Consider the following 21,979-nt stretch of genomic DNA (forward strand, 5'->3'; position numbering starts at 1 on the left):
CAAGACTCAGCAGCATTACTTTTCAAGTGATCAATAACATGTAAAAGCAGCAAAAGAAAAAATACCAAGCATAGAGCTTGAGAATATGGACTAAAACTGTCACTGAATCTGATACACCCGAGTCACACGCACTCAGGGAGTATGTATGAAAAACAAAAGTAAAAGAAGCAAACACCTGGATAGTTCTACTACCACGTAATCATTTTCCCTCACTGCTCTCTTCTTTGTTTCTCATAGAAAAGACAGCAAATAAAACACCAGGGAAATGAATATGCCAGAAGAAATTTTAACTCACAGGAAGTAGCCTAACATTTAGATTCCCAGACTGAAAACCAAGGACAACACATGAGCTGTAAACAGGTTGTCATTGGGTTAAGGTGGAAAGGGGAAAAAAATGGGATAAGGAATAAGAAAGAAAGCACCAAAAGAAGAGGAAGACATGTAAAATACAAGAATACAGGAGACGAGGTCAGAGATGAAGGTGAAGATGCCGAAATTTAGGACCTTTAAAGGAAAGGAGAAAAAAAGTCCTATCACCTGACACAGGCATTAAAGCAGCTCAAGATGCATTAAAGCAACTTACGAAGGAAAAGGTGTATACAGCAGAAGTCAGACTTCGCAAGTAGGAATAACACGTACGGAAACGGCCAGCAGCTCCAGCCTCGAACGCGTAACCAAACGCCTACCACCCACAAGAAACTTGGCCATCAGAGGCCAACGTGCCCGGTTACCGCCGGCTCATCAGGACGGCGCGGCCCCCCTCCACCGGCTGGAGCGGACCGCACCTGATGCGGCTACACGGCGTGGCGGGAAGGGCCCGCTCCGCAGCCGCCCTCGGACCCCCCGCCGCCCCGGCGGGAAGGGCCCGGGGGGCGCCGCGGCGCGGACACCCGCGCTAGCTCCCGCCTGAGGGGGACCTCGGCGCCGCGGAGGCCGCGGGCCTCCCGCCCTTCCTCCGGCCAGGCTTCCCCCAGCGGCGGGCGGGAGGCCCCCGGCGGGCCGGCAGTGGACCCGCTCTCGCTGCCCGGCCAGGGGCGAGGGGAGCCGCGGCAGACGGCTCCGCCGCGCCCCGCCGGTGATGCGCGTGCCGCCCCGCCACCCCCCGCCCCGCACAGCACAGCCAGGCGCCCCCCCGCCCTGTCACCCCTCACCGAGCGGGCACCCCCGCCTCGCCCCGGCCGCGGCTCCGAAGCCGCTCCGGCCGCCTCCCCCCCGCCCCCGCTGAGCCGGTCGGCCCCTTCGCCAGCCGCGCGGGGAACTTGGCGCCTCGCTTCTCCCCTCCCGCCCGGGCGGAGATGCCTCCGCGCCGCCCGCCCCCCCCGGTCCCGACCTCACCGGTCGCCCGGTGCCGCGGCGAGGCGGCGGAGCGGGCCAGCGCGCGCCGCAGACAACAGCAGCGAGGGGAGCGCGAGACGGCGAGGAGGCGGCGGGCGCGCGCGAGGCAACAGCTTGGGGGCGGGGGGGGGGGGGGGAGGAGGAGGGTGAGGTGGCGCGCGCCCGAGCGGCGGCGGCAGCAACAGCGCGCCACCCTGGAGGGCGCGCGCCGCCGAGGCGGGGGCGGGGCCGGGCGCAGGTCGGTAGCCAACAGGGCCCCCTCCCCCTGCGAGGGTGGGGCCGAGACGTGACTGGCGGCGGCACTGTCCAACGAGAGTGGGAGAGAGGTGGGGCTGTGCTTGACGGACAGCTCCCCAGGACAGAGGGCGTGGCCGGTGTGACAGCCAGCCTCCTGCACGAATTGGCGGCAAAGAGAACGGAGGGGGGTGGGCTCAAGGCTGAACAGCCGCCGGCCGTGAGGGGGGCTGGCTGACCTTGATGGGCGTCGCCACGACCGAGTAGCTGCGGGGCGGAAGGCGGGGATTAACTTGAGCGACGTCGCCGCTACCCAGTGACAGCGGGGCGCGGTAGGACGTGCGTCCCCGCTGCCCAATAGCCAGGCCCGGGGCGGGAGGTGAGGTAGGCGGTGAGTTTCCTGTGGCGGAGCGGGAGGCGAGAGCCCGGCCGCCCCCTCACCTGCGCGCTGGCCCCACGTAGCCGGGCGGGAGAGGGATGCGCCGCGACCCTGCGCGGGAGGCGGCGGCGGGTCCGTGCGAGGGCGGCAGTGGCGCAGGGCGGCCCGTGCCCGTGCGGTAGGTAGCGGGCGAGGGAGGGGACTTTCACCTCCGATTCCCGCGCCAGGCCTCCGCTGCGGCCCGGGGCGCTGGGGAAGCGGGGCCTCTGAGGGAGAGCCGCGGGGAAGGCCGGCTCGGCTGAGGGGGGGACCGAGGGAGGCGGCGGGCCGGCAAGGAAGGCTGGAGCAGGGCTGTGGATGAGGCCAACGGCCCGGGCCCAGCCCGTCCGCACCTCCCCTTAGCCAACGGGGGCGGGGGGGGGCGGGAGGGACGGGCTGCCTCCCCCTCCTGCGGGGCTGCGGGCTTGGCGCTGACCGGCTCGTCCGGCAGCTGCTTGAGCCGCAGCCCCGCGGGAGTCGGCCCGGGGCAGGGAGCGCTAGGCGATCCTGGGGGGCGTGCCGGGTGGAGGTGGTCGGGGATAGCGACCGTGCCCGCCGAGGCTGGATCGGGCCTGTGCTGAAGGCTTCTTCAGGGGACCGCGAGAGGCTGTTAAATAGCTGTCGCAGGCTTTGCTCAGCCCGGCACCCGCGGCTGGTTTGCCGGTTTCCTCGTTCTGTTCCTCTGAATAGTTTCTGAATTTATTTTTTTCAGCCAAATTCAGCCCTCGGGAGTCTCTGTTTCACTGGAAAAGAGTAAAACAAACACCCCAGTTAAGGGGGTGTTGTAGTTTGACTTTATTTACGCTTTTAAATCTACATAGACTACCTGAACTACGAATGCACCAATTGCAAGGAGAACTTGTGAATACCTAACATGTGTTCATATCAGACTAGTTTAAATGTGACTTTAAAAAGGGGCTACTGGAATATTTCTTTCTAGGTGTTAAATTACTCATACCTACTGAATCGGCTTTAAAATGTCATTTAATCAAGCTAGAGTTCTATTTAATTTGGTTTCAGTATAATATCATTTTCTAAACTTTGTTAGGCAATGTTCAAGTTATAAATTTAAATTTATAGATCTATGTTATCATTAATATTGAGCTGAATGTCATGTGTAAGTTTCCCTCCTCTTTGTTTTTTTCCTTCTAAACAGGATATAATTAGCTATCATAATACTTTAATTATGTAGATCATCCCACCAAGGTCAGTAATGCTACTTAGATAGTGTTTCTCATTACTGAAAATTTTCACTTCTTACTAATTATATGAGTCCTCTATGGAGTCAAGAGGTTTTTTTATTTTTACGCCTTTGACATTCCTTCAGTGTTTTCACAGAAGAGCTAGTTCAGGCTTGTACCGTATCTGCATCCTTTTTCCAGTGTTAACCATCTTCTTGTGATAGCTGGCCCCTAGCTGAGAATCTGCCGATAATCTCCTTTCTTTCCTAATGAGAGATGGTCAAGTGCTCCATGTAATCAAAGCCTCCATCATTATGTCAGCTCTATCCCCAGCTGTCAGTCTTTCAAATTTGGTAGCTTCCTTTACTTGGACTATAGGATCTCAAAAGTACAGCTGGATTTTCTGGAGTTTTCATCAAAAAAAGCCTCTAAAATTGAATGGAGCCTCACAGTCCTGCCCAATCTTGCAGTTACATCCCTTAATTAGGTCAAAGAAAGGCAGCATAATGTCTGTGCTTTTTTCTGCCTGTGCTTTTTAAAATTGTTACAAAGAGGTTCTGAATGCTTAGGAAAACTGGAAGTCATTCCATCAAGTGAGCAACCTTCAAATTGAGTAGCCCTATCTAATACATCTTCAGTAGCTTTCTATTTCCTCCAGAGACACCTGGAGGTTGATAGCACCTTCTTTGAGTATCTGATAACCTGATACTTCTAACAGTGTTGAATTCCTTTTTTCCTTTCAGGCCCAAGTTTCCAGTCTGTTGTGTTGGTTTCCGCTTTCTCCAGTTTGCTAATAAGAGATTCTCTTTCTTGTAGTATCTGTAGCATCGATTTCTAGACCTAGTTTTCAAAAACGTTCTCATGAAAGAAATGTTGAAACTTTGATTCAGATCACTACTCTCTTCACTTTAGCCACAAACTTGCACTTGAGAATATTGGGAATGTTTTCAAAATACTGGAAATACTTCAGGCATGTCATAGTAATTGTTCTGTAATCCTCTGCACCTGCCAGCTGGTTTAGGTGTGTTTCTATAACAAGAAAAGAGCAATGCTATCTAAACTTCCACCAATTTTTTGTCTACTTAGCAATTAACTCTTACATTAGTGTCACTGCTAAGCTTCACCCCTTCCCTAATGAGGGGGTCTTTGTTCCATCCTGCCAGTAACTGGCTTTCGCCAGACCCTTTGGTGATCCGAGCAGAACTGAGACAGCAAAAAGCAAACTACAAAAGTCCTAAACTTTTTTTTTTTTTTAACAAGTTCAGCTCAAGGACCTGGCCTGCTCTGGGTCACAACAGTGTCAACCCTAACACAAAGGAGGGGATGCACTGACAGTAACTCCAATTTAGAGAAATCCCACTACTATCCACTAAATCAAATCCATTGAAACATCAAACCCAGACAGAACACAAAAGTAGGTCTGTGTATCTGAAGACAGAGATTTAAATTGTAGGATGATTTTAGTGGTGTACAGAATTGTCATCCCCTAGCTCTAATGTAGCAGGTCATCTCCTAACCAGTTAAGCCAGCAGCTTTTACTTCCCTCCTTCTGGTTCTGATGCTTATCTGAGCACAAAGTTGGTTCAATTTGCTAATCTGGCAAAAAACTAACCCAGTTAAAAAGAAAAAGGTGCTAATAGATTTCTGCTTGTTCAGTGAGTTTAATAGGCTTAATCGGATCATCTTGTGAGCACCCGTAGTAACACAGAGGAAGCAGCAGCAGCCTGTGGCCGGGGGCTCTGAGGAGACAGAGGGAAGGCAGGTCTTGTCCTTCCCTCGCGGCATCTGGTGGTGAGGATTAGATGCCTCAGAACACATCATCTCACTTTCAGTAATTTAAGTATTTTTTTAATCTGGAACAAATCAAAGCTCAGTTTCTTATTTCACGTGAAAGAATATCAGTGTTCTAAAGGGAATTATCAAATTTTGAAAAATCTCAATTTTTTTAAATAACTAAGAAACCCATTTCAGCACCATTTCACTTGTACATATTAATTATCCATCTTTGTGGCATGAAATCGTAAGGAAGATCATAGTTGTTCTCACCCCTGCTTTCTACACTTGCAGTGAAAGGCTTCTGGCAGATGCAGTGGTAAAAGCCTTTCAGTTACAAATACAAAAACTTACTTTTATGACTGTAGTGGCAGATGCACTTGTCCTTGTTTTTCTTTTGCCATGACTACATAGAGATTTAAATATACTACCAAGGCAATAAACCTAAATAGTGTTCCTGTCATCCAGTGTCTGCATACTTTAGATACCTGCCAGAAAGCAAACATTGTCCATAGCTTTTAGTAGTTTAAAGATTGCTGCTTGACAGAAAGCGGTAGTAGTGCTTCCTGGCTCAATTTCAGCTGCAGCTCTGCAGACTACAGGATCTTCCAGATGGTTACTTGTGCTTGGTAGTTGGTTTATGTTTTACTGTGCTTATTTTGTTATAGGGAGAGAATTTTCAAGTGTTAACCATGAATGCCTCAGTACTGGAAGAAAATTGATCTAAACATATTTTTAGCATACAAAAATCCCTAAATGACTCTGACAGCTAGTTTAGGATTAAAGCATAATTTTTTTCACAGAACAAATTTAGGTTAAGGCTGTTTACACAGCTGCCTGACAGCGCTTGAATGGAATGGTGGGCAGGACCAAAAGGGAGTGCTTCACTGAGGAAGGTAGTTCCAAAAGAAGTGCTAGCAAAGGGTACATAGGTGAGGTTAGAAGGGGTGGGGAAGCAAGAACAAGCAGCTAGTCTCCTTGAAGGAATATGCCTCATGGTTGTGCAGTGACATCTTTTGATGCCTTCCTCCCCTCTTTTGTTTTGTTAGGTTGTTGCTGACAGTGAAAGACTTCCTCTCAAAGCTGTTTAAATGAGAATGTCCCTGGCGCAAAGAGTACTACTGACATGGCTTTTTACGTTACTCTTCCTGATCATGCTGGTGCTAAAGCTGGATGAGAAAGCACCATGGAACTGGTTCCTCATTTTTATTCCAGTCTGGATATTTGATACTATTCTTCTAGTTATGTTAATTGTAAAAATGGCTGGACGTTGCAAGTCTGGCTTCGACCCCCGCAATGGCTCCCAAAACATCAAGAAAAAAGCCTGGTATCTCATTGCAATGCTACTTAAGTTAGCCTTCTGCCTTGCCCTCTGCGCTAAACTTCAACGATTCACTACGATGAAACTAGCCTATGTATTTATCCCTTTGTGGGCCTTGCTTATTGGAGGTATGATTGAACTTGGATATAATATCTTCTATGTACGAAGAGACTAAGCTATACTATGTGGTTTTCAGTGCTGAGATTGGTACCAAGTTACTGGATTATGATAGTTTTGCCACAAACTTATCTCCAAATTAGAATGCCAAATAAGAAATCAATCAAAGTGGAGACTTTATCTAAACCAGGTTGAAGGCTGAAAATAGACTTGTTCCATTTTTTATTTTAAAACTGTCACATATGCTCTTGTAAATAAAATTATTTGTTCAACGTAAGCTGTTCGAGTATGATTATTATAGTTATTTGTTACATGGAGTAAGATACAGGCCCTTCCTTGAGAAGATTTCTCAAAGCAAACAAACGTTCTATCCCAAAGCATTCAGCACATTGGGTAATCCTTGGAAAGAGGACTTAAGTTTCCACTACTTACGCTGTCACTCAAGAAATAACGGGTTAGCAGTAATTTCTATAAAGTGCTAAATTTGAGACTTTTTGCCCACTCACAGGAGCTTCCTGTGAAAAACTGGCTCTCTTCACTGTCTTTGTGACTTTTCAAGTTAAAATGGTGCTTGTGGTTAGGATTAGCTAATCCTAAGGGCAGGGGGGCAGTGTCCAGCTCAGTGCATGCTCTTGGGCCTGCTGAATACAGGCGATACGAGAGCAAGTACACACATATACATGCCCTATTTAAGTATACGTATGTGTGTATATATATGGTATAGAGAATATGCTTAATTTGTACATCCAATTTAGATCTTCCAAGCAGTTCTTCAGTTCTGTCAAATGGAAACTAGGGTCACTGAGCTTCCCAGGATGCAAAATTCCAACTATGGCCCATGGCAGGCAAGCTAGACCTCATGTGGAATTTTTATTGGGATGCTTGAAATATTTATGGAGAAGAAGAAAGAGTGTCTGAAGACCTATCTCCAATTAAGGTAAACTTTTATGAACCACTTAACAAACATGGATGCAAATACATAACAAGCATTTAAGCACTTTAGACAAGACAAATACATATATATACACACACACTCTCATCTCTATTTTATGTTAGCAGATCATTACAACTTAACAAATGAAGGGAGAACAAGAACCAGCCTCATTAAGACTTGGTATATTATTAGCAAGATAGGCCACAAATGCTGACTCTGCCCTCTTAATAAACCCCTTCTATTCTACAGATGTAACAATTATCTGAAAGTTTGGCATCTCTAATTAATTAGAATCAAACACAGTTGTTCCAAATTGCCTTTTAATTGCTGCCTCTAATTCAACAGAAAAAGACCAACAAGTGCAGTGTTTTGGTTGTGGGTTTGGCTTTTTTTTTTCTTTAAAAAGGTTTGCAAACCTTGAAATAAACAATAGAGATTTTGAAAGCTGAAGCAGGCGTTTCTTTCACACACAAATTGATTTCCTTTAACACAAGATGTTTTTAGGGCACAGCATTTGGAAGTGCTCGACTTTGTTTGCAAGTTCCTAGTCCTTACAGAGATACTTCGATAAAAGGAATATCCCTTTTCACTTAGTATTTTGTATCAGATTTAACGGACCTAAACTGTGATGACACCTTTGTACACCCAGTCTTGCTTTTTTGTGATATCAGAACTTCATTCAAAAGGATGTATGATACGAAGTACACTGTAGCCAACTGCAACCTTTCCAGAAGCTGTGGCAGGAATTAACTGCTATTCGTAATTACCCAGTTCTTAAAGGCACTGGTCACAGCTTTGAAATGGAATGAGTTCTCACACTTTTTCTTAAATTTAAGAAACTGATAGACTGATCTTCATTAAATATAACAAAAGGAGTGAAAAGCAGACTTGATGAAGTTGGCAGGGAAAAGGGGAGGTTGATGCTGAGATGGCTCATACTGATTTGCGAGAAACAGGCAGAAGGAAATGACAATCCAAGTACCCAGCGCGCTGGAGAACGCCTGGTCGCAGTTACCTGCAGCAGCTGTGCTGGATGGCATTTTAAAACAAAGCCACTGAAGGCAAAAGCTTGCTGTTATGAAATGAAACAGGAAGTATTTATCATATATTGATGATATATATATGAAATATACATATGTATTGATGATCTATGTTGTATATGGAAATATATATTCTACATCATTTCTTTCTCTTCAATCATTTATACAAGCTTGAACACTTCAGCATGCATTGTAGGTGAGCATCTACTTTTCTCTGATTAAGGAAAATACTCCATGCACATGTGTGAAAGGTCGTGAAACTAAACTTTTCAATTACCTATTCATGCTGCTTTTCTTGATTTGTCACCATTTTAGAGCAGTATCCAGTTTTCTGTTCTTTCTATACTTGAAAAATACAATTGTGTGACATATACATCCCCACCTTCAACCAACTTTAACCTAAATGCTCTAAGAACATGTGTACATGCATCCAAAATGCATTGCTAGGCACAGATGACAATATTAAAAAATAAGCTAGCACAGGACTAAGTTACACAACAATTTGAGATGGAAGCAGTATTATTTTCTGACATACATGCATAGTAGTACAGAAACAAAATCCTCATGGAAATTTTCACATTTGCCCAGTTTAAGAGTTGGGTGACACAAAGGGACTGATGAAAGTGAAATTTATGAGACCCCCAGAAACTCAGAATTCTAACAACATCAGCTGTTACCTAATAGGTGACACCTAAAACAGGTAACTCCTATATTAACATCACTATATTTTGGGAATAAGTAACATTGCTTTTCAGTAACAAAGCTCCTGAATAACTGCATCCTCAGAAATAAGTTCTTTGAATTCATTAGCACGGAAAGCATAGCACTATCATGTAACACACCACTTTTTTTTTTTTTTTTTAAGATTGACCTAAAAATAACTACGCTGAACTGGAAAAAGTGTTTGTACCTTTTCGTTGTACCTTTATTAAGGTTTGGATGGAGTTAGTCTCCCAATGAGCCTTTTAGACCTGAACAGACCTGGGTATCAACTCGCTGCTGAAAAGCATGAGGCTTTATTGGACTAAGGCAATTTAAGGAATCGCTGCAGTTGGACCACTACAGTACTATTCGATATTAATTCAACATTTTCTCCTTGTACTGAAGTTGGATAAAGAGTAGAAGAATCTGCAACTCAGTAACGCTATTTTCTTTGGTCTGCCTTTTCTAACAAAACCAACATCACAAGCGGGCAAATGTAAGAAAAGTCTTCACACAGCGGAGAATGACAGCATAAGAGCAAGAAACAGGGAAGAAATGAGAACCCAAGCTTATTTTATCTGTGTTTTTATCTCAGTGTTCCTTTTGAAGTTGACGAAGAAATCACTGCTAAAAGATGCTTTTTAGTCTAAGAATTTAATTTCTGAGATTAACAGAAGCTCTCAACTGTATCGATTAAGACAGACAAGTACCTGAGTGTTATTGCATGTTTAGGATATAGCTTTAGCAATCTTGATTTATGTTACGTTAGTCTTTCACACACAGGTCTAATTCTCAAGGTTTTCTTCTTCTTGAGACACTTACGGAATAGCTTTCTCCACTAACTGCCCTATTTTGTCTCAATACTACCAGATAAAACAAAGCCATAAAAAGCATAGTTCCTAAAACATAGGCCAAAGCTCTACCGAACATGGCACTTTCATTCAGATGGACTGGAAATTAATTGGTAAAAGAGAACATGGTATCAAAATAGTTACTGAAAAATAAAACTTGATAAAAGTAGAAGTTTAAACTGCTGTTTTAATCAATGTTTGTATCAGATTATCATAACTGTACACCAAATATTAAAGGACTATTTAGGACTCATGCCCTCCTCAGTAGGCTCATCTACCAGCATGACCAGAACATGAGAAGATCAGTGTTTAGCTGGCACTCAAGTACAGCACGGCTCCAAAGCAGAGGAAATATTAGCATCATAGCACAGAGAAAAACAGTGGTTAGAATATAATACACTAAATTTGCAAAGTCAGTATCCCTGATGATTCTAATAGAAATAGCAACCTAGATATTGTGAAGTTAATCACTGCTTCTGAACAGAACACAAAATAATTTGCATTTCTAAGAAAAATGAAATGAGTGATGGATAGGAATCAAAGTTTCCCAAATTCTCCCATGTATGCTGCAAATTCAGTGGGATCTGCACAAAATATCAGTATCGCCTATTACACAGTTTTTAAAGTGCATTTCATCCGTTTGAGAAAGTAATAAAGTATCAGTTGAACACAGCGACTCACAATCAAAGAAAACATTCTCAACAGTGTCATTCACAGCGAAGCACGGATCAGTGAAAATTTGTCCTTTCCATTTCCAGCTCGTATACATTCACAGTAAGGTAACAGGCACTGGTCTGCCTAAGGACAAGGTTCTACATATCTGACCACTAGAAAAAATGAATAAAATTACACTTGAGAAGCCTGCAAAGTTCTTCTATCTCTTGACCAGAATTAGTAGAGTTTTCATCCTAGCAGGGTCAGGCGGTAGTCTACTGTCTCACAACAGTTTATTTTGCCAACAAGCATGGAGAAAACATGGATTTATTTCAATCAATTCAGCATCCTTATTCACATGCAGATATTAGAAAACAGTCATTTTGATCAATGAATACCAGTCCTATGTTTCTTGGAAGACTTATTCAATGTTCCAAATCTGTAATGTTCAGATCTGTTTCACAGCATTCTACTATTTTATGTTTCCATTTCCTACATTGTTTGCAATGCCAACTTATTTACTGTGCACATGTATATCTGCTTAAAAATCGATTTTATTTATCACCAAGGAATTCTTTCACAGATTAATACTTAAATCATCACCCTCTGAAATAATACTTTATTTCTAATACTAGATAGAATTAATATTTCACTTAAAGAAGTATTGAAATATTTACTATAATAACAAGGAAGGGAAAATCTGCATGCCAGCAGTACCTGTAATGAAAATGCTGTTTCAGAATCAATTTGCAGGCATTTGAAGGGCTGGGGGATGACACAACACTGAGTAACACTTGTATGTAACACATGAAGTCAGTTGCCAGTGAAATGCAAAAGATCCAGCAATTAAAAAAAAAAAGTAGCTACCATCTTGAAAGCTATCGGTAGTGACAGTAACAATGCAATTCTTTGCTACCCACAAATATGGTACCAATATCTAGGAAAACATGTCTAAATTTCTGCACATCATGTCATTAACTGGAACACCACTGCGGACGCACAGATGTCAATACCACTGCAGTACAGGCAATAGGCCTTGAGCAGATTTTTCCAATCTGCAGAAGAACAAGGGCCAAGAGAGACAACTAAAACACTGGAGGATTTCAGCCGAAATAACAGAAAGATTTATGTATCACTGAAATCCAGGGGTGGGGGAAAAAGCAATAAGCAAAGACTAGTTTCAGTACATCAGAAGGCATGAAAGATTTATTGCTGAAGCAAAAGTCCAAATAGGAAGTTGATGCGGGAGGAATAAAGGTTATAGAATAGGACCACCTGAAATCAAAGCGAGGCCTCTGTCAGACTAATGAACAATTTGGGAGCTGAAAGTCTCAGAAAAGGTACTCCCCTCTTAAAGAGCAACCGCATCAAAATGAATACACCACAGGTAGAGGACAAAAAACTACTTGCTTTGTTTTTTTTTTAAAGCAAAGTAAGAAGCTTACACTAATATAGCCAGTCAACCCAGACTGTTTACACCTTTGAATACAAAGGGAGTTCTGACAGCCATTAGTAATCCCAGTATTGTTCATATTCTGTCTGCAAGGAATTCTGTCTAAAAATGAGAATCTAGTCCGTCTCAAAAATAAAGGATGCATAAAAATTGCAAAAACTGCCACTTTTTTTTAATCTCTTAAAATTCTGAAAGTGATAAAAAAAAGAAAAAAATGGGTTGAAGATACAGGCAGCTTAGAAGCAAAATTTCAGAACCAAGACATACCTGAGCAGAAGTTTGAGGCCGCATCAGCCAAGATCACTGAGCAGGTCTTCAAAAGGAAACACTCTTAAGTTCTACTCTTAAGTGTAAAGTCATGTTTGCTAAACCATTTTCAAAGATTTACTTTTTCAGTCTGGACAGGGCCTATGATGCAGAAAGTTGTTTGCTGTCAAGGGGGATGTATACACTTTACTAAAATCTGACAGATTTAAAAAAAAAATAAAATACTTGAACCAGAATGAATGATCAGCATACAAATAAGATTTTTTTATTTTTTTGAAAGTAAACTAAATATTGCTTTTTTTTTTTTAAAAAAAAAAAAGGCAAACCTATCTGGCAAGGCTGGCTTTGATAAAGTTGGAGCCTTCTGCTAACCCACTGGGAAAGCTGCATGCTTGGTGCAAACTACAACCTGCAGCTCTTCTCTTTTCCTGTTCGCCAGCAGCTGGCACAGAGAACGGGAATGGAAGGCTACGTAATTGTGTACGGATGTTCATAAAGCCGAAGAGATTATGGGTGGAAGTTTCCAGATAATTCAGAAAACACAAAGGGAGCTGAGACCACATTTCTATCAGGAAGGCTCAAATTCTTACGCGAACAATTAGTTTTTTAAATCAGAATCTGCCAGAGTAATAACTTACCATGTCACACATGAATCATTTGCTCATGGCATGAGGGGAAAGCAAGATCCCTGAGGCTGCAAAACTGGTAGTAATCTCTTAGTCAGCATTAAAGAAAATAGCAGTAAGACTTAAGGACATATCAGCCACATCCAAGAGATTCATGTTTCTATTGCTTCTCTAATACGTAATTATGGCTATGTAGGAGTAATGTTTAGCAATTCAAATAATTGATTTAGTTAATAATTCCTTGACAGACATATTTTAGATTAAAACAAATCAGGGCACTCATCCGTTAAATGGCTGATTTTAGTGCTAGGCAGAAGTACGCAGTAACATTTTGAATTTTAACAACCTATAAGCAAAAAATGTCTGCAACAAAAGGGCCTCAGGTAGTTGAATTAGACATCACCTAGAAATCACACTGTTCTATTGCTACAAATGAAGCCAAAGTGATCACTAAGTGCATCAAAGGTTATAAAATGGGTACGTAAGGATGTACAACTTCCAGAAAGTTATAGGGAAAAATACAAAAAAAAAAATTCAGAGATACAGAGGGCTTTGGAAATAGCCACAGGCCTAGGACCTTAAGTTTTAAATACTTAGTTGAAGGACAGGCTGTAGGGCAGTTTACTGCTATTTGTAGCTACCTGAAAAAGAAATATCATTCAGATGTATTTGAACTATACAGTAATATGTTACACAAAGTATTAAATAAGTTAAATGACAGAGTTTTTGCCATTACCACATCAGATGCTAGCTAGCCTTGAAATCCTCTTCCCTCAGAACACAGGTTAGGAAATTCAAGTGTTCCATAGGCAGGGAGAGAGGAGAACGGTTAACTTAGACGCCACTATTATTTTCTTAATGAAACAACTCTTGCTTCCAAACTGGGACTCATGAGGAATCTTCCTACTAGACAGATCTGCAAGTATCTTTATTGCCTGGCACTATCAGTATAGGGAGCAATTCAAATCCAAGTGTGTCTCAGTGAATTACAGGCCACTACTAAAGTTGAGGCCTTTATAGCTTGATAAGTAACCATTTAAATATTCTTTGTTTTAATTTTAGTCAGATAACTGATTTAAGTTGAGGGGGGTGGTGGTTGTTGGCTTTTTTAATGTGAAATGGAACTGTCTTAACTGTGGCTTGAGCAGGGGGAGGAGGTAAGCATAGAAGGGAGTTTGCTCCCTTGCACCAGCTCATCTGGAGAGATGCACACAGTTACTGGCAGCGCTCCTGGAGCCCTCTGGCTGCCCAACCGTCCTCCACAACAGGGGGTTTGCCTCTCTGTTCCACATTCACATCTAACAGCAGGAGTCTGGGGAGTGCCTTCAGTGAGCAACTGTAAGGAATCCTGTGAAGGGAGGACTGATTTTGCATTCTGACTAATCTTGAGTTACAAAGAATGCCTCAGCTCTACCTCAGTTTGCTACAGCTCCTCACCCCACAATGGCGTAAGGGCATCCTATGCATTAGTGCAGGTAGAAACGTAACCATTTAGAGAGGCAGTTTAACTGAATTATTTTTTGCAGACCCAAAAATAAAACCAATCTGTTATTATGAACCTTTATTAAGCGGCTCACATTTCAGTATAAATCACACTAAAAAGATTTTTAAAAAAGATATTTACACTACAGTGCTGACACATTTAAAATGAAAAAATTGGTATAAATAAGCTCTATGGAAAAGCCTGGAATTGTCAAAAAGAATTCTGGCTCATCTTACAAAAAATATATATGTTAAATGTCAGCTCTACTCTAAAACCTACAACTCAAAATTATTTAAAGACTTCTTTATGTTAAACCTGCAGTGTTTACAGTGCATCTGGCCCTAAGTGCTTTGATACTTCACAGTTATGGACAGGCACTGAGGAATGTTACAAAGCTACATAACTATTTTCTGTAACAGATACGAAGGCAAGTCACAAACTTGCCTCACAGAATTTATGAATCTTTACATTATTACATCATTAAGATTAAAAAGGAATTTAAAACCATATATACAAATTTAGCACAAAAAATCATCCTCTCTTTGTCCATGCAGTTTTGGATATGATGAACTATGTTGTCTTGTATCATCTGGATGTATGTGACCTTCAGGGCATAACTTGCCTTGTAAGTCCTTGTTGCCAGGTTCAAATTTAGAATCCATTTCCAACTTAAATGCCGTCAATTCAATGTGATCCAATCTAGTCTGAACATTCTGGCCCCCGACGTTATTAGGTGCCACTGTCTTTTCAGCAAGATCAACATTCATGGGTTCCTCTTTTATTCGGTGAGATGCAATAGGTTCATGTTTTATCGGCAAAAATTCCTGCTGCAGGTACTTGGTCTGCAGAGCATCTGAAAATTTGGTGTCTTCGGAGGTATTTTTGCTTATCGTACAAATTCTGCTGTCAGTCTGAAGTCCAATAACCGAAGACTTGGGGTCTGCAGATGTCCCTGCTTCAACAGTACTTGTATTTTGAGAAAGTTCTTCCTCTGAATGATATAGTTTGAGCCGGATGTGCCACGCCAAACTGCACACAGCTGAAACTGTTTTGAACTGGTGCACAACATTCCTTGGGATAAAATAAATGTCATTATCGAATAACTGAATTCTGGCATATCGAATGCCTTCCCTTCGCAGTTGATTAAGTTTTGCATCATCAACCCACTGGACACACTGGAGAAAAAAAATGAAGGAAGAAAAAGCGTGAAAACTCTGCTTTAGGACTCAGAGGATACCTGATCAACAGTTCATAGCATGCTTACCTGTGAGAGTGGAGGCTCATGCAAATCTAATTGCATGCGCTGAACTACCTCTAAGAAGTCTTCAGCATGAAAACAAATTACATCTTTGGTTATACGAGGCTGCTCAGACCTACAGAAGAATAAGAATTGCCCAGTCAGAGGCTGAAACTAACATGCTACGGAGAATAATAAAGAAAATCTGCAAGGAAGGATAAAGCAAACGATTTAAAAAAAAAAAAAGCAGCAATTCTAGCATAACCTACATTTTGAAAGAAAAAGGTTGACTAAAATGGCTAATTCTCAAACACCACCTCATTAAACTGGTTAAATTAATTAACTACGATTTCTTTGCAAGTGGCAGTAAAAGCAGCGATTAGAGGTCAACAAAACTCACTATTTTTAATTTTTTTTTTTTTTTTAATTGATCTCTGTCTGCCTTGATGCTTAAAGACAGATGCCCCAGATACATTGGGCTTACTCTGTCAACACTCTAACATGATACACCCATCAGGTACCTTAAAGTATGCAGCAGTCTGACTAGTATTATGGCAAACATTGCTTACTATCTTAGCCTCAAACACCTTGTTCAGAGTTAGTAGTAAAGCTGAATCTACAGTAAGCTGCCACAAGGCTAGTAAGCAGCAAATACAGGCATCCTCCACAGAACATCCCTCAAAAATACATTCCTATTTATGCTCACTAGAGAGCTACAGAAGAGCAAAATCTGAATTAGGGTTTGTTTCCATATTCAAACTGTTTGGAGAATTCACCTCTTGCCCCACATCATCTCCCCCAAAAAAGTGCACACCATGTATATAATTCCTCCAGAGACATTATCTAGAATTAGCTAACAAAAGGCAAAACCAGCTACGATCCTTATCACTTTCTGATTCTAAAAGCCGAACTCAGTTCTTCAACGAAAACATATAAAACGAAGCTCCAAGTGTTTGTTTTTGAAGGATGTTCGGTTTTTAAAAGTTTTTTTTAAAGTGTGGCGATATGAAGATTTCATTTACATAAGATAAAGTTCACATTGGAGTGGTTTTGCAAGGAAAATTTATCAGCCAGAAAGAGCCTGGTTGATGACCTTCTTCCTTCACCCCCTGCAGAGTCCTCCCAGGGCTGACAGGAGTGCAACACCTTCTCCCGCAGCTGGCTGCTGCTGTGCAGGAACAGCACACAGGCTGCGCATCCAGGCGCTGCCAAAAGGAACCACGAACAACCGGGTGTCCTCCTACCTCTCCCACACCCGCAGGGCCGGGCTGGCTCCTGCCGCCCCCCCGCGCAGCCTTCCCCCACGCCCCGCTCCTGCCACCTCCACCCCAGGCCAAACGGGGCCACAAGTTCGGATTCACTGGGCCCAGGGGAGCGGCTGATGCAGCAAAACGCTTTGAAACATTTCAGAATTTATTTAATGGATGTTCAAGCATTCTTTTTTAAAAGCAAGATGATAGTCACTTTTTTTAAATATATATAAATTTATATATGGTGTTATTAACATTCTAAGAAGCAGGCAATGATGTACAGTTTATTGGGCTTTTTAAGCTGACAAGACATGTTTATTTTATTTAGGTCATGACCTCAATAAAGCAAAAAATAACCAGTTTGAGGCTATTTTCAGGGGAAAAAAAAATCCCAGATCAACTACTGAAAGTATGCTACGGAGAATTTTCAGACCACATATTTTACTTTCAATTTCACAAAGATTAAAATGTCTCTCTATATTTTGGTCTATATACTCCTGAAGAGGATTTAAGCACTGAAAGCAAAAAGCTTACAGAAACATCTCTAATCAGTGGCATAAAAAAAAAATTAGCTACATTAATCTACTTTTTATAATACAGTTATGGTTTTTATTTTTTTAAGAATATGTATCTGTATCTGGAGTTAACACTATTTGTAAAAGAAGTCAAGAATTAAAATGAATAAAAGAATGCATACTAAAAGGACTTCAAAGCAATGTTTTCACTGCAGTGTCTACTCTGTTTTACACATTATACAGGACAAAGTACAGTTAGTAATTTTTTTAAATCATTCCTTTTATCAGTCCCTAGTATATGTGCAACAGTATGCATTACCAAATCTGCAATTCTATCACAAAACATGACATTCCTTGTGCAAACACAACAGAGGAAAAATTATTGCCAGATTATTTTTAATTCTGCATTTGCAGATTTGATATTTAGCACAACTTTGAGATTATATTTTGAAAAACCTAAAGTTTAGGGAGGGTCCTTCCCCCCTCCCAAGCAAAATAGTAGCAGCATAGTTCAGTTAGAAGTCCCAACAGACATTAAATCCAAACAGAACTATAAGATGACTTCAGAAAAATCCATTTAAGTCCCTACTAGAGCACTCCTGGAACTATTTTTAGCAATCATTTTTTTCCTTAACCTCATTCTTCAAAAGGGCTGGACTCTTTTTGCTCTAAACTTTTCAAAACAGATTCAAGATTACAGGTTTTACCATGAATATTTCTGACCTAATGCATGAAGTCTGGCAATATATAACAAATTCCTATGATCACAGAAAAGCACTAACAACTTCATGCTCTGGAACACAATCTTGAAAGCTGCTTGCTAAAGCACAGGTTTGGTTTAATTTTGCCAACAACAATGCCATGAAGTGTCTTTTGCTGTTCCTGTAAAACCCACCCAAATTTCCCACGTAAAAATCTTCAAAGTTTCCATAATTTAAAATTTCACTGGCATTTCTTAAGTTCTAATGCTTGGTATCACCTACAAAAATGGCACTAAGTAATCAGCATGATCACAACACCAGCATTTATCAGACATCCGTGTAGTGCAGTCTTTAAAATATTTGCTAGCAATAGCCAGAGCTCTTCTACAATTTGTAAATATTCACAGAAATAAAAAAATATCATAATCCACTAATTTTTACAAAACATCTCAAATCCAGAGCCCGTCATATTTGGGAAAGCAAAAATTATTTTTTTTGTTCTTCCAAATACTATGTTTTGTTTCCAGTTCTGTCCTCTATCCCCAAAAGCTGCTTTCTGCCTTTCAACAATACTGTTCCTGTCTGTTCTGAAAGACTCCAGTTATCTTACCCAATATTAACATTCATGCCTATCAACTACTAAATAAAACCCACTTTCTTTAAATCTTCAGCAACTTCTTGATTACAAAGCTTTTTTTGCACACCCAGTTCATTTTTATACGAACTGGACACAAACTAACAACTCAGTTCAGCAAGTCTAGGAATTGCTTTATTTTCTCCTCAAAGAAAACATGAATTTTATATATGGTATCTCATCATTAAAACATGTGCATTTTTACTGCCATAGTGCTCTAATCACCCCGATATATCTCCAACTATCAGTTTTGTTCAACTACCCAAACAGATTAAAAAAAACAAACACACACACCCACCCAGATTTTTCAAAACTTCCACGCAAGTTGTTTCCTTTAAAATAAATCTACCCACGTCTTACAAGTTATGGTAATGCTAATATCTGAAATTATTTTAATGTGTTACATTAATTAACCATGCTTCATCATTATAAGCCTTGATTAGTTCTGTTCATGTAAGTACAGTGAAGTGGCTTTTCAAAATTATACAAAAAAGTGGAAAGGGAAAGGAGAAATTATCATTGAGGTCAAATCAAGCTTGAAATACATAATTTTTGTTGTGTTGATTGTGCTATGTATTTTCCTCCTCTACATATGTCAGTCCCAAATTTTTTATTCGGCATTAAAAGATACATTTTCAGTCCTTATACTGAAGTGAAACACTGACAGTTACTTTTTTTTTCCCCCAAACTGAAGTACTTTCAAGTTTCTGAGGCAGCTTTGCCTAGTTTTGCAGTGATTTTTCAGATCACTTTTTAATCTACAGTTTTTATTTTGACTAATTCCATTTGTTTTCCCAAGTTTAAAAGGAGTTTTAATGGAGATTGAATAGACACTCTTTTCCACAAGTTCCAACGTATGAGAGAAGATAATGGTTTAGATCTGAAAAGCAAGAAAACTTATTTTTAGAATGTAAATGAACATGTAATGATTCCCAAGGGAGGAGGATCTTGTTATGAAGGTATAGTGTGAGAATGGGAAGTTCCCACAGACTTTTAAATTACTATCAATTTAAATTCTTATTAATTTCCACAGGCACACAAGTTTAGGGGGTGAGGTTTTGTTTTTGTTTTTTTTGTTTTACTTTCTTTGATAAAGCTTTGACTCTCTCTCTCATATGTGCAAAGTGTAATTTACAATAATTAGATCTACCCAGTATCTCCAGTCTTGCCCTGCTACCACTGCTCAGTCTTAATTCACTCCAGCTTCTCACAGAGCAAGCAGGAAGTTTAAGGCTCCAGCTATCATCAACCTGAAGAGGAAGTAAACTGCAGAACCTCAGAGCCCAAAATACAAACACATTAACATTTGAACAATCTAGTTCTTCCCCAAAGGCAATTATTCAATTTTCTCTCTCAATGAACTCATGCACTGTAACACAAATTCACATCATTTAATCCAAAGGGAATTCACTCTTCTAAATTCTAGACAGATATAAAGAGCGAAAGGTGTTTTTAGTATTTATGTGTGCAAAGGTAACCGCCAAAACTAAGGTCATTCTCCCAAACCAAGGTCAGAAGATCCTGAAAAATGTTTCTTAGATCTGGGCCAGGAAGCCCATATGATTATAGGCTTTTTATTTGGCTAAAATGTAAACAGCTTCAAATGAGATTTATTCATTTCCTGAATCTCATGTGGGAATTCCAAAGACGGACACCAAAGAAAAATCACACAGCCTCCAACAGGATTCTTCCTGGGTGATCCACTATAAATAAATCAGGGTTGTAACAGCCATGATTTTGAAGCAGAGGCCTAGAAATTCTGCTCATCTCCAGACAACACAAAGAATTGCCAAAAGGTCTTCATGTGCACCTCTGAGGCAGAAATTCGGGTCAGTCCACATACACTATTTAAAGCAAAACAAAGCATGAAGTGTTTTTACATCTAACATTAACTCAGTTACAGCCACTCAATTATAGCTATTAAACTGCCATTGCAAGGCACCTTTCTAGTTTCAACTACACAGCAAAACTGTACCCACATCTAGTGCATAGAGAGAGGGAGGGGAAAAAAAGTCCAGTACCTACTAAGTCTTCACTAAATCACTAATACTAGATGAACATATTCTGTGCTCCTTCTACCAATTATAAATGGAAATTCAGGCAAATATTTTTCAAACATCTAGGTGAATAAGTCAATCAACACATACCACTCTCCACAGTGCACAGCCTTCAATACTCCCACAGCAGCTGTAGTCTGTCGTTCAAAACCTTGTCCTATGTGATCTGCATGGGCTCGTGTCCGGTCTTCAAATAGCATTTCACGGGGTTCACTGGTTCGAGGTAGGTACTGCAAGTTTTTTATTTCATTGGTAGTTCTGTATAAGAAAAACAGTGATACAGAAATTTGTCTTAATTACCCGATTTCCACCATAGCCAACAGCATTGTTTTTCTCCCTTCAGTGAGAACATATAGTCAAATGAGAAAAACAGTAACTCTTAGGACAAATTAAAAATGTAATGAGATATGCAAAAAATCAGAACACCTACACAATTTAAAAAACCCAAACAAAAACAAAACCAACAACACAGTGTCAGGGCCCTCAGTGCACTAAAAGGCCCTAATGACTGAGCAGCCTCACCTGCAGTCTCCACCCACAAACCCAGACAAAGAGCCCAGGAGCTCTATTTAAGCTCAGGCCTGGGCCGTCAGTCCTGGCCTGTGCCATGCTGCAGGAGCACTGGTCTTCACCTCAGCCAGAGGTCTGCTGGGCCATAGACTTGCTTCCCAGCTTGACCTCAGGACAGCTTTGTTATAATGGATCTGCCTGGCAATCACTGGACCTGATCCTCATTGGCAGACTGACTTCCTGGCTTGACCTCAGACCTGCCCCATCACCACACACTTGCCTGACGCACTGGAGTCCGAGCTGAACATGCCCCACCTGCCTCCCTCAGGCACTGTGAGACTGGGCCCTACCGTGATCACCCCTGGCAGGGAACTGATTCTCATATGGGAATTCCAAAAACAGACACCAAGAAGCCTTTACTGCTTCCTGACTATTAGGTGTACATTTCAATTGTCCCTGACAATGTTCATCATTCATGTTTCTACCAAACCACTGGGAAACGTGTATGTATATTTAGTTTCATGTTGTAGAACTGGGAATGAGAACCAGCAAAATATTCTCTCCTCAGGGTTTAATGAAAGTGAAGGAAACACTGCAGAGCAGGAACAGAGCAACAAGACCATTTTCTTGGCCACCTGGAGCCAACGTTGTGGGCCACATTTTCCTAAGAGCTGCTTATAATCATA

General features: G+C 41.4%; 3 protein-coding genes across 7 annotated transcripts in view; 1 reads left to right on the top strand and 2 right to left on the bottom strand.

Annotated features, from left to right (window-relative positions):
• PHTF2 (putative homeodomain transcription factor 2) overlaps window positions 1-1,437 on the bottom strand; it is a 72,199-nt gene extending 70,762 nt beyond the window's left edge. For both annotated transcript variants that reach the window (XM_075144595.1, XM_075144594.1), the window contains exon 1: window positions 1,336-1,437. The gene's annotated coding sequence lies outside the window, so the exon portion shown is untranslated. The remainder of the gene's footprint in view (window positions 1-1,335) is intronic.
• Window positions 1,438-1,697: 260 nt separating this feature from the next.
• On the top strand, window positions 1,698-6,656 carry TMEM60 (transmembrane protein 60). 2 transcript variants are annotated; one of them, XM_075144597.1, is made up of 2 exons: window positions 1,698-1,901; window positions 5,991-6,656. In XM_075144597.1, the coding sequence occupies exon 2, from the start codon at window positions 6,033-6,035 to the stop codon at window positions 6,435-6,437; it is 405 nt and encodes a 134-aa protein (XP_075000698.1). In that variant the 5' UTR covers window positions 1,698-1,901; window positions 5,991-6,032; the 3' UTR covers window positions 6,438-6,656. The 2 variants fall into 2 exon arrangements, with proteins under 2 accessions (XP_075000698.1, XP_075000697.1); XM_075144596.1 differs by lacking the exon at window positions 1,698-1,901 and adding an exon at window positions 1,931-2,126.
• Window positions 6,657-8,141: 1,485 nt separating this feature from the next.
• RSBN1L (round spermatid basic protein 1 like) overlaps window positions 8,142-21,979 on the bottom strand; it is a 57,517-nt gene continuing 43,679 nt past the window's right edge. For all 3 annotated transcript variants that reach the window (XM_075144582.1, XM_075144590.1, XM_075144575.1), the window contains 3 exons: window positions 20,874-21,041; window positions 15,654-15,762; window positions 8,142-15,564 (listed from right to left, as the gene is read on the bottom strand). In XM_075144582.1, the coding sequence (XP_075000683.1) occupies window positions 14,908-15,564; window positions 15,654-15,762; window positions 20,874-21,041 (934 nt within the window). In that variant the 3' untranslated portion in view covers window positions 8,142-14,907. The remainder of the gene's footprint in view (window positions 15,565-15,653; window positions 15,763-20,873; window positions 21,042-21,979) is intronic.

The sequence above is a fragment of the Calonectris borealis genome, chromosome 1 (genome assembly GCF_964195595.1).
Source record: "Calonectris borealis chromosome 1, bCalBor7.hap1.2, whole genome shotgun sequence".
In the NCBI taxonomy this organism is placed as follows: Eukaryota; Metazoa; Chordata; class Aves; order Procellariiformes; family Procellariidae; genus Calonectris; species Calonectris borealis.